This window comes from Mesoplodon bidens (genome assembly GCF_964165515.1).
Source record: "Mesoplodon bidens genome assembly, chromosome: 15".
Taxonomy (NCBI): Eukaryota; Metazoa; Chordata; class Mammalia; order Artiodactyla; family Ziphiidae; genus Mesoplodon; species Mesoplodon bidens.
This window is the reverse complement of record NC_138171.1, coordinates 36982630-36995745: the sequence shown is the minus strand read 5'-3', so window position 1 is coordinate 36995745 and position 13116 is coordinate 36982630. Positions and strand designations below refer to the sequence as shown.

At 37.9% G+C, this 13116-nt stretch overlaps 1 protein-coding gene across 2 annotated transcripts in view; it reads right to left on the bottom strand.

The window, feature by feature from the left end:
* Positions 1-13116, bottom strand: part of STYXL1 (serine/threonine/tyrosine interacting like 1) — a 54713-nt gene that overhangs the window by 33038 nt on the left and 8559 nt on the right. For both annotated transcript variants that reach the window (XM_081257590.1, XM_081257591.1), the window contains one exon: positions 12825-12928. In XM_081257590.1, coding sequence (XP_081113716.1) covers positions 12825-12927 — 103 coding nt within the window. In that variant the 5' untranslated portion in view covers position 12928. The remainder of the gene's footprint in view (positions 1-12824; positions 12929-13116) is intronic.

Below are 13116 nucleotides of genomic sequence, written 5' to 3'. Positions count from 1 at the left end.
AACTAGTAGAAGAAATGCAAAGGAGGTCTTGGCAGTCTAAGGGACTGAAGGAGATTGTGTTTGTATCTTCTATGCTCCTTTTTTTAGAAAAGAAAAAGATCACAGCAAACCTTTCAATCATCATTTGGTTAGTGTACACGTCCTTGAAAAAGCAGCTAAAGGGAGAAGTAATTAAACTTTGGACAAGGCTTTAGTTCCTAGTTTGTATATCTATTACATTTTATATTCATTCACAGTAATAGACAATCTTTTATTTTGAAAATTGCTTTGATAGTTTCCGATGTTGATTTTTAAGTGGTACTCTTTTCCTTAGGACTTTATGTATACCTATTAATTGTTGTATAAATTTTAGCAAATCCAAGGGAGTTAGCATGCTAAACCAGCAGACATCTAATCTGTTAGCTCATGCGTTTAACTGAAATGAGAAGGCCAAGATGGCATTTTATTGCCTTGTGCAGCTACAACTTGTTTTTCCCATGTCTATCTTTTCCTGTTTCACCTTAACTTATTCTCAGTTCCTTGTTTAGCTCTATAAAAATTGGCATACTTAATAGCAAATTATTTTGCCTGCTTTATATGATTTTAGCACTTAAAAAATTTTTTAGAGATGATAAGACATTTAAATGGAAGTAAACATAAACCAAAATGTGAGAAATGGAGACCTGATTGAAACAAAAAGGTGTTTATTTGGGCTTTGTTAGGACTGCAGCCCAAGAGACACCGATTCAAGAAGCACTTGAATTGTGTTCTGCCAGATTACAAAATGGGGGAGGCTTACAAAGGGCAAAAAAACTTCACAAGGTTATATACACTGTTTGTCAAGAATTAGGATTGGAGTTGGCAAGAGGTAAGGGTGCTTGTTAAGCAAGGATTAGTTGGGGATTGAGATGATTACATAGTTTCAGTGCGGGAAGAGGGGGCTCAGACTTTGAGACTACAAGGTTGAAGCTAGCAGCTGCTAGCAGATACTGTTTTGAAAATGGCTGGTGGTATCTGTGAGTTTTAAACGGTTCAGAAAATTCAAGCTCTCAGTGATGTAGGAACATGTCTAAAACCACATCCACAGTGGCCACCCAGATCTATTTTGGATGCCTGAACTCCATTTTCACTTTTAAATGATCTTAAATATGTCAAAAAGTTTCTCCAACAACTGACATTGTATCAGTCCAGGCATTTATTTCCTGAGTTTTGATCAATATTTCTTACTTGGGTACGTTAATCACCATAAAAACAGTGATTCTGATCCATTTTTGCTGTTGTTGCTGTTGCTGCTGCTATAATGGCTTAAGATGTTGCACATTGTCATAGTTTTAACCTATGTAGTTTTTTCTAGAAACAACAAGTGTTGAACAGTAACACTTTATACCTATATACACGTTTACTCTGGTCTCTTTGGAGGAATGCTTTTAGTTTTATTTGCAAAAGGTCATTTTTCTTTGCTGCAATTATCTTTTGCAGAATATTAGTGTGTGCAAGTTTGAGCAATGAAACACGAAATCTGCATGTTCAATCCATTGAATTGATTTTCACATCTTTTCTCTATGCCAGAGTCTGTATTTTGTATGCTACTTATTTTGAATGGATGTAGTAAATTCACAGCTCTCAGCTTTTATTTTGCAATAACTCAACCCCTACGCTCTATAGTGAAAGGATTTTCATCTCAAATACCAGCCATCAGTAACTTCCTTTTTTTTGTTTGTTTCTTTTTGGCCTGTTTTGGTGCAGCTACTTCCTAAATGACAGTGTTAAGTCATATATTTGAGAAAAACGGTTGGTGTCTATATGGCTACTCAACTGAATAAAGAACTCTAAGTGATATTTGGAAAGTGCAAGCCTGGAATGAGGAGACATGATTAATCCTTCAAACTATACAGAATCTCACTTGTATAATAGCTACCTATGGCTTCAGATTTCACAACAAACTCAGGATAAGAGAGACAGTATGACTGCTGGCAGACCAGCTGCAACTTCCTATGAACACAATGAAAAAGACTAGTGAAACTCAAGGACACTGTAGATTAAAAATCCACACTTTCCCAGGGATCTCCACAAACAAGTACGTGTCCTGGTTGTCCCATTGAGACAGGCTGGAACCTGGGACCCTTTGCTGCAGTACTTGCACCTGGACAAAAGTCTCCGCCAGCAATAAATACAAAGAAACTATAAGGGACTAAAAATAACTACATGCATGCCCAGTGGGGAAAATTATGAACAACAAGATACAAAAAGACCAAAAACCCAACTGCCACTTCTGAGGAGATGAGAGCAAAACCAGGGTGCTACACATGTACCCTGCACACAACACTACCAAGGGGGCGGGCAGACCACCTTATTATTATAATTCAAATACATACTCTCTTACTGAAAGAGTTGACACAAAGCAGAATTATAAACCAAATATAGAAGATTGGCTCAAGATGGCAGAGTAGAAGGATGTGCTCTCACTCCCTCTTGCAAGAGCAACGGAATCACAACTAGCTGCTGAACAATCATCAATAGGAAGACACTGGAACTCACCAGAAAAGATACCCCCATCCAAAGACAAAGGAGAAGCCACAATGAGATGGCAGGAGGGGTGCAATCACAATAAAATCAAATCCCATAACTGCCGGGTGGGTGACTCACAAACTGGAGAACACTTATACCACAGAAGTCCACCCACTGGAGTGAAGGTTCTGAGCCCCACACCAGGCTTCCCAACCTGGGGGTCCAGCAATGGGAGGAGGAATTCCTAGACAGTCAGACTTTGAAGGCTAGTGGGATTTGATCGCAGGACTTTGACAGGAATGGGGGAAACAGAGACTCCACTCTTGGAGGGCACACACAAAGTAATGTGTGCATCGGGACCCAGGGGAAGGAGCAGTGACTCCACAGAAGACTGAACCAGACCTACCTGCTAGTGCTGGAGGGTCTCCTGCAGAGGCGGGGGGTGGCTGTGGCTCACCATGAGGACAAGGACACTGGCAGCAGAAGTTCTGGGAAGTACTCCATGGCATGAGCCCTCCCAGACGCTGTCATTAGCCCCACCAAAGAGCCCAGGTAGGCTCCAGGGTTGGGTCGCCTCAGGCCAAACAACCAACAGGGAGGGAACCCAGCCCCACCCATCAGCAGACAATCAGATTAAAGTTTTACTGAGCTCTGCCCACCAGAGCAACACCCAGCTCTACCCACCACCAGTTCCTCCCATCAGGACCTTACACAAGCCTCTTAGATAGCCTCATCCACCAGAGGGCAGACAGCAGAAGCAAGAAGAACTACAATCCTGCAGCCTGTGGAACAAAAACCACATTCACAGAAAGACAGACAAGATGAAAAGGCAGAGGGCTATGTACCAGATGAAGGAACAAGATAAAACCCCAGAAAAACAACTAAATGAAGTGGAGATAGGCAGCCTTCCAGAAAAAGAATTCAGAATAATGATAGTGAAGATGAGCCAGTACCTCAGAAAAACAATGTAGGCAAAGATCAAGAAGATGCAAGAAATGTTTAACAAAGACCTAGAAGAATTAAAGAACAAACACCTAGAAGAATTAAAGAACAAACAGAGACAAACAACACAATAACTGAAATGAAAAATACACTAGAAGGAATCAATAGCAGGATAACCGAGGCAGAAGAACAGATAAGTGACCTGGAAGACAGAATGGTGCAATTCACTGGCATGGAACAGAATAAAGAAAAAAGAATGAAAAGAAATGAAGACAGCCTAAGAGACCTCTGGGACAACATTAAATGCAACAACATTCACATTATAGGGGTCCCAGAAGGAGAAGAGAGGGAGAAAGGACCCAAGAAAATATTTGAAGAGATTATAGTTGAAAACTTCCCAAGCATGGGAAAGGAAATAGCCACCCAAGTCCTGGAAGCACAGAGAGTCCCAGGCAGGAGAATCCCAAGGAGAAACACACCAAGACACACAGTAATCAAACTGACAAAAATTAAAGACAATGAAAAATTACTGAAAGCAACAAGGGAAAAATGACAAATAACATACAAGGGAACTCCCATAAGGTTAACAGCTGATTTCTCAACAGAAACTCTACAAGCCAGAAGGGAGTGGCATGACATATTTAAAGTGATGAAAGGGAAGAAACTACAACCAAGATTACTCTACCCAGCAAGGCTATCATTCAGATTCGATGGAGAAATCCAAAGCTTTACAGACAAGCAAAAGCTAAGAGAATTCAGCACCACCAAACCAGCTCTACAACAAATGCTAAAGGAACTTCTCTAAGTGGGAAACACAAGAGAAGAAAAGGACCTACAAAAATGTACCCATAACAATTAAGAAAATGGTAATAGGAACATACATATTGATAATTACCTTAAACGTGAATGGATTAAATGCTCCAATCAAAAGACACAGGCTTCATGAATGGATACAAAAACAAGACCCATATATATGCTGTCTACAAGAGACCCACTTCAGACCTAGGGACACATACAGACTGAAAGTGAGGGAAGCGAAAAAGATATTCCATGCAAATGGAAATCAAAAGAAAGCTGGAGTAGCAATACTCATATCAGATAAAATAGACTTTAAAGAATGTAACAAGAGACAAGGAAGGACACTACATAATGATCAAGGGATCAATCCAAGAAGAAGACATAACAATTATAAATATATATGCACCCAACATAGGAGCACCTCAATACAAAAAGCAACTGCTAACAGCTATAAAAGAAGAAATTGACAGAAACACAATAATAGTGGGGGACTTTAACACCTCACTTACACCAAGGGACAGATCATCCAGACAGAAAATTAATAAGGAAATACAAGCTTTAAATGACACAATAGACCAGATAGATTTAATGGATATTTATAGGACATTCCATCCAAAAAACAGCAGATTACACTTTCTTCTCAAGTGCACACAGAACATTCTCCAGCATAGACCACGTCTTGGGTCACAGATCAAGCCTCAGTAAATTTAAGAAAATTGAAAAGATATCAAGCATCTTTTCTGACCACAACACTATGAGATTAGAAATGAATTACAGGGGGAAAAAACGTAAAAAACACAAACACCTGGAGGCTAAACAATACATTACTAAATAACCAAGAGATCACTGAAGAAATCGAAGAGGAAATCAAAAAATACCTAGAGACAAATGACAATGAAAACACAACGATCCAAAACCTATGGGATGCAGCAAAAGCAGTAATAAGAGGGAAGCTTATAGCAATACAAGCCTACCTCAAGAAACAAGAAAAATCTCAAATAAGCAATCTAACCTTAAACCTAAAGGAACTAGAGAAAGAAGAACAAACAAAACCCAAAGTTAGTAGAAGGAAAGAAATCACAAATATCAGAGCAGAAATAAATGAAATAGAAACAAAGAAAACAATAGCAAAGGTCAATAACACTAAAACCTGGTTCTTTGAGAAGATGCACAAAATTGATAAACCTTTAGCCAGACTCATCAAGAAAAGAGGGAGAGGACTCAAATCAATAAAATTAGAAATGAGAAAGGGGTTACAACAGACATCGCAGAAATACAAAGCATCCTAAGAGACTACTACCACAAGCAACTCTATGCCAATAAAATGGACAACCTGGAAGAAATGGGCAAATTCTTAGAAAGGTATAACCTTCCAAGACTGAATCAGGAAGAAATAGAAAATATGAACAGACCAATCACAAGTGGTGAAATTGAAACTGTGATTAAAAATCTTCCAACAAACAAAAGTCCAGGACCAGATGGCTTCACAGGTGAATTCTATCAAACATTTAGAGAAGAACTAACATCCATCCTTCTCAAAGTCTTCCCAAAAACTGCAGAGGAAGGAACACTCCCAAACTCATTCTATGAGGCCACCATCACCCTGATACTAAAACCAGACAAAGATACTACAAAAACAGAAAATTACAGACCAATATCACTGATGAATATAGATGCAAAAATCCTCAACAAAAAACTAGCAAACAGAATCCAAAAACACATTAAAAGGATCATACACCATGATCAAGTGGGATTTATCCCAGGGATGCAAGGATTCCTCAATATATGCAAATCAATCAATGTGATACACCACATTAACAAATTGAAGAATAAAAACCATATGATCATCTCAATAGATGCAGAAAAAGCTTTTGACAAAATTCAACACCCATTTATGATAAAAACTCTCCAGAAAGTGAGCATAGAGGGAACCTACCTCAACGTAATAAAGGCTATATACAACAAACCCACAGCAAACATCATTCTCAATGGTGAAAAACTGAAAGCATTTCCTCTAAGATCAGGAACAAGACAAGGATGTCCACTCTCGTCACTATTATTCAACATAGTTTTGGAAGTCCCAGCCACGGCAATCGGAGAAGAAAAAGAAATAGAAGGAATACAAATTGGAAAAGAAGAAGAAAACTGTCACTGTTTGCAGATGACATGATACTATACATAGAGAATCCTAAAGATGCCACCAGAAAACTACTAGAGCTAATCAATGAATTTGGTAAAGTTGCAGGATACAAAATTAATGCACAGAAATCTCTTGCATTCCTATACACTAATGATGAAAAATCTGAAAGAGAAATTAAGGAAACACTCCCATTTACCACTGCAACAAAAAGAATAAAGTACCTAGGAATAAACCTACCTAGGGAAACAAAAGACCTGTATGCAGAAAACCATAAAACACTGATGAAAGAAATTAAAGATGATACCAACAGATGGAGAGATATATCATGTTCTTGGATTGGAAGAATCAATACTGTGAAAATGACCATACTACCCAAAGCAATCTACAGATTCAATGCAATCCCTATCAAATTACCAATGGCACTTTTTACAGAACTAGAAAAAAAAATCTTAAAATTTGTATGGAGATACAAAAGACCCCGAATAGCCAAAGCAGTCTTGAGAGGAAAAAAAGGAGCTGGAGGAATCAGACTCCCTGACTTCAGACCATACTACAAAGCTACAGTAATCAAGACAGTATGGGACTGGCACAAAAACAGAAATATAGATCAATGGAACAGGATAGAAAGCCCAGAGATAAACCCACGCACCTGTGGTCAACTAATCTATGACAAAGGAGGCAAGGATATACAATGGAGAAAAGACAGTCTCTTCAATAAGTGTTGCTCGGAAAACTGGACAGCTACGTGTAAAAGAATGAAATTAGAACACTCCCTAACACCATACACAAAAATAAACTCAAAATGGATTAGAGACCTAAATGTAAGACCAGACACTATAAAACTCTTAGAGGAAAACATAGGAAGAACACTCTTTGACATAAATCACAGCAAGTTCTTTTTTGATCCACCTCCTAGAGTAATGGAAATAAAAACAAAAATAAACAAATGGGACCTAATGAAACTTAAAAGCTTTTGCAAAGCAAAGGAAACTACAAATAAGACTAAAAGACAACCCTCAGGGGCTTCCCTGGTGGCGCAGTGGTTGAGAATCTGACTGCCTATGCAGGGGACACGGGTTCATGCCCTGGTCCAGGAAGATCCCACATGCCGTGGAGCGGCTGGGCCCGTGAGCCATGGCTGCTGAGCCTGAGCATCCGGAGCCTGTGCTTCGCAACGGGAAGAGGCCACAACAGTGAGAGGCCCGCGTATCACACACACACACCAAAAAAAAGACAACCCTCAGAATGGGAGAAAATATTTGCAAACGAATCAACGGACAAAAGATTCATCTCCAAAATATATAAACAGCTCATGCAGCTCAATATTAAAAAAACAAACAACCCAATCCAAAAATGGGCAGAAGACTTAAATAGACATTTCTCCAAAGAAGACATACAGATGGCCAAGAAGCACATGAAAAGCTGCTCAACATCACTAATTATTAGAGAAATGCAAATCAAAACTACAATGAGGTATCACCTCACACCATTTAGAATGGGCATCATCAGAAAATCTACAAACAATAAATGCTAGAGAGGGTGTGGAGAAAAGGGAACCCTCTTGCACTGTTGGTGGGAATGTAAATTGATACAGCCACCATGGAGAACAGCATGGAGGTTCCTTAAAAAACTAAAAATAGAATTACCATATGACCCAGCAATCCCACTACTGGGCATATACCCAGAGAAAACCATAATTCAAAAAGACACATGCACCCCAATATTCACTGCAGCACTATTTACAATAACTAGGTCATGGAAGCAAACTAAATGCCCATTGACAGATGAATGGATAAAGAAGATGTGGTACATATGTAAAATGGAATATTACTCAGCCATAAAAAGGAACGAAATTGGGTCATTTGTAGAGATGTGGATGGATCTAGAGACTGTCATACAGAGTGAAGTAAGTCAGAAAGAGAAAAACAAATATTGTATGTTAACACATATATGTGGAACCTAGAAAAACGGTACAGATGAACCGGTTTGCAGGGCAGAAATAGAGACACAGATGTAGAGAACAAATGTATGGACACCAAGGGGGGAAAGTTGCGGGGTGTGTGTGTGTGTGTGTGTGATGAATTGGGAGACTGGGATTGACATGTATACACTGATGTGTATAAAATGTATAACTAATAAGAACCTGCTGTATAAAAAAATAAATAAAATTAACTTAAAAAAATAAAATAAAAATAAGCAAATTTAGTATGGGCACTGAGGCTTTTCCCTTGTCTGTAGCCTCCCCAGTCTGTTACCCTGAAAGGGCCTTTCCCACACCTAATTAACCAATAGCTGCTCTCAGGAAAGGATCTCATCCACCACTCCTTGGGAATATAACTCTTAAGAATTCAGTGTATCACTTATTGTCTTGAAAAATGATAATAATCTCCTTGAAATTCATGACCTGGATATCTATTCATTCTCAGAGGGAATTATCATGTGTTTACTAAAATATAAATGTTTTAGGCTAAAAATAAAAAAGCCCTGAACCTGATAGATTCACTGGTGAATTCTACCCAACATTTAAAGAAGAATTAATATCAATCCTTCTCAAACTTTTCCCAAAAGACTGAAGAGAAGGGAACACTTCCTCACTCATCATATGAGGCCAGCATGACCCTGATACCAAAGTCAGACAAAGACACAGCAAGAAAAATACAGATCATATTCCTTATAAACACTGATGCAAAAATCCTCAACAAAATGCTAGCAAACCAAATTCAGCAGGATTATACACCATGATCAAGTGGAATTTATTCCTGGAAGGCAAGAATGGCTCAACATTCAAAAATCAATTTAATTTACCACTTCAAATGAATGAAGGAGAAAGAAAAACTACATGATTATCTCAATCAATGCAGAAAAATATGAAAAATTCAACACCCTTTCAAGATAAAAACACTTGACAAACTAGGAATAGAAGGAAGTTACCTGAACATAATAAAAAAAACATATATGAAAGACCCACAGCAAACATTATACTCAATGGTGAAAGACTGAAAGCTTTTCTTTAAGGAACAAGACAAGGATGCCCACTTTCACTACTTCTATTCAACGGAGTGGTGGAAGTCCTAGACAGAGCAATTAAGCAAGAAAAAGAAACAAAGGGCATCTAAACTGGAAAGGAAGAAGTAAAATCATCTAAGTTCACAGAAGATATGATCTTATATGCAAAAAAATCCTAAAGATTCCACACACAAAAACCCTGTTAGAACTAATAAATGAATTCAGCATAGCTTCAGGAGAGAAAACCAACACAGAAAAATCAGTTGTACAGTTGACCCTTGAACAACATGAGTTTGAACTGCATGGGTCCACTTACACGCAGATATTTTTCAATAATAAATACTACAGGGCTTCCCTGGTGGTGCAGTGGTTGAGAATCTGCCTGCTAATGCAGGGGACACGGGTTCGAGCCCTGGTCTGGGAAGATCCCACATGCCATGGGGCAACTGGGACCGTGAGCCACAATTACTGAGCCTGCGGGTCTGGAGCCTGTGCTCCGCAGCAAGAGAGGCCGCGATAATGAGAGGCCCGCGCACCGTGATGAAGAGTGGGCCCCGCTCGCCACAACTAGAGAAAGCCCTCACACAGGAACGAAGACCCAACACAGCAAAAATAAATAAATTAATAAACTGCAAAAAAAAAAACCACACACACACAAAAATAATAGATACTACAGTGTTAAATGGTCCATGGTTGGTTGAATCCACAAATGCAGAAGAACCACAGACACGGAGAGCTGACTATAAGTGATACACAGGTTATTCCCCACATTGTTCAAGGGTCAATTGTATTTCTGTATACTATCAATGAACAATCTGAAAAGGAAATTAACAATTCCATTTTCAATAGCATTAAAAATAATAATATACTTGGGAATAAAATTTAACCAAGGACTTGAAAGATTTGTACTCTGAAAACTACAAAATGTTGCTGAAAGAAATTAGAGGCAAAAAAAAAATTCTGTGTTCACAAACTGGGAGACTTAATATCGTTAAGATGTCAATACTACTCAAAACAATCTACAGATTCAGTGTCATCCCATCAATATTCCAATGATGTTTTTTGCAGAAACAGAAAAATCTATTCAAAATTCATGTGGACTCCCTAGGGACCATGAACAAGACAGTCTTTTCAACAAATGATGCTGGGAAAACTGGATATCCACATGCAAAAGAATGAAATTTGGATGCTTATCTAAACATCACATTCAAAAATCAACTCAAAATGGATCAAGGACCTAAATGTAAGGCCTAAAAGTATAAAAACTGTAGAAGAAAACATAAGGCAAAAGCTTCATGACACTGGATTTGGCAACAATTTCCTGGATATGACAAGCAACAAAAGAAGAGATAGACAAATTGAACTTCGTGAAAAATTTTAAATGTTGCATATCAAAAGACAATATCAACAGAGTAAAAAGGTAACCCACGGAAGGGGAGAAATTATTTACAAGTCATACATCTTGTAAGGAATTAATACCCAGAATATATAGAGAACTCCTAAAACTCAAAAGCAACAACCCAATTCAAAAATGGGCAAAGAACTTGAATAGTAATTTCTCCAAAGAAGATATACAAATGGCCAATAAGCACATGAAAAGATGCTCAACATCACTAATCATTAGGGAAATGCAAATCAAAACTACAATGAGATACCACCTCACACCCATTAGGATGGTTACTAAAAAAAAAAAAAAAAAAAAAAAAAACCCAGAAAAATAACAATGTTGACAAGGATTTCGAAAAACTGGAACCCTTGTACACTACTGGTACAAATGTAAAATCATACAGCTGCTACAGAAAACACAATGGTGGTTCCTCAAAAAATTAAAAATAGAGTTACCACACGATCCAGCAATTCCACTTCTGGGTATATACTGAAAATAATTGAAAGCAGGGTCTCAGAGAGATATTCTGTACATCCATGTTCATAGCAGCATCATTCACAACAGCTAAAAGGTGGAAGCAGCCCAAGTGTCCATCGATGGATGAATGGATAAGCAAAATGTGGTATATACATACAATGGAATATTATTCAGCCTTAAAAATAAAGGAAATCCTGACACATACTACAAAACATGGATGAACCTGGAGGACATTATGCTAAGTGAAATAAGCCAGTCACAAAAAGACAAATACGGTATGATTACACTTATATGAGGCACCTGGAGTAGTCAAAATCAGAGACATAAATTAGAATGGTGGTTACCAGGGTTGCAGGGAGGAGGGAATGGGGAGTTATTGTTTAACGGGTATAGGGTTTCAGTTTTACAAGATGAAAAGAGTTATGGAGATGATGGTGATGATGTACCACCGAACTGGACATTTAAAAGTGGTTAAGATGGTAAATTTTATGTGTATTTTAATCACGACGTTTTTAATTGTGGGGAAAAACATCATAATACCAGTTCATGCCAATCAGAGAGCAAAAAATTTAAAGGGTGACAAAACCAGGTATTGGTAGGTATGTTTCTTACACTGCTGATTGGAGTATAAAATTGATACAATGTCTTCGGAGGGCAATTTGACAGTAATGTAGTGAAGGTGAATGTGCAACTTGGTACTTCCATTTCTGGGAATATATCCTGAAAAAGTTCTTGCACATGAATAGGGAGAGAGATACAAACTGTTCGCTGCAGCACTGTTCATAATAGCAACACAATGCAAGCAACACATCACAATCAATTAGGAATGGATATATATTGCAACTACCAGTTAAAATAAACTGGATCTTCATATACAGAAATGAGGGAAACAGATGAACCAGTTTGCAGGGCAGAAACTGAGACACAGATGTAGAGAACAAACGTATGGACACCAAGAGGGGAAAGCAGCGGTGGCGGTGGGGGGGTGGCATGACGAATTGGGAGATTGGGATTGACATGTATACACTGATGTGTATAAAATGGATAACTAATAAGAACCTGCTGTATAAAAAAAATAAATAAAATTAAATTTAAAAAAAAGTAAGTTGCAGAATCACTGTACATTATGGTACTGTTTATGTAAATGTTTGAACCATACATTACTTTGGGATGCCTGCCTATGTCGTAAACGTGTAAAAATACAGAAGCAGTCATCTTCTGGGAGGGAAAGGAAGAGGATCAGGATGGAGTACAAAAGAGGGGTACATTTGTGTAACTTTTTATTATGTTAAATCTGAATGGTGGGTACGTAAGTGCTTATGTGTATTACTATGAGTTTGTTAGATGTTTAAAATATTTCACTAAAAACAATAGTAAGCAGACTCAAACATGAGTCTTCCGGGAACTTTTCTTCTAGATTTATTTAATCTGGCAATATTCCAAGTCATGTTACAGTTAATAGTAGCATTTTGAGTTATGCCTAATTAGTTTAATAGTTTTCTAAAGTAATTTACTCTTCAAAGTTTGTTAATTCATGAAAAATAATCTTTGAAGGACACTGCTCACAACATTTTTTAAAGTACTTACCTAATAAACAGAGATAGTTGGGTTCAGTTAATCTGGATAGTTTTGTGACCTGATTCAAGATGTTGTAAAGCTCTGTTGGTTCACACAAAACCAAACCAGTCATCCTACAGGGAAGAATCAATCATGTAAAAGCTTAGTGCATCTTTCTATTTTAGATGAATGACCACAAAGTAAGATCATTAAACTCTTTCTTAGCATGCCTTCAAACAAAGGTGAAAATAATCATGAACGTGATCAGGGAAAATTCCAAAATTTATAGTGAAATGTGTGTAGGGGAGATAAACATTGCACA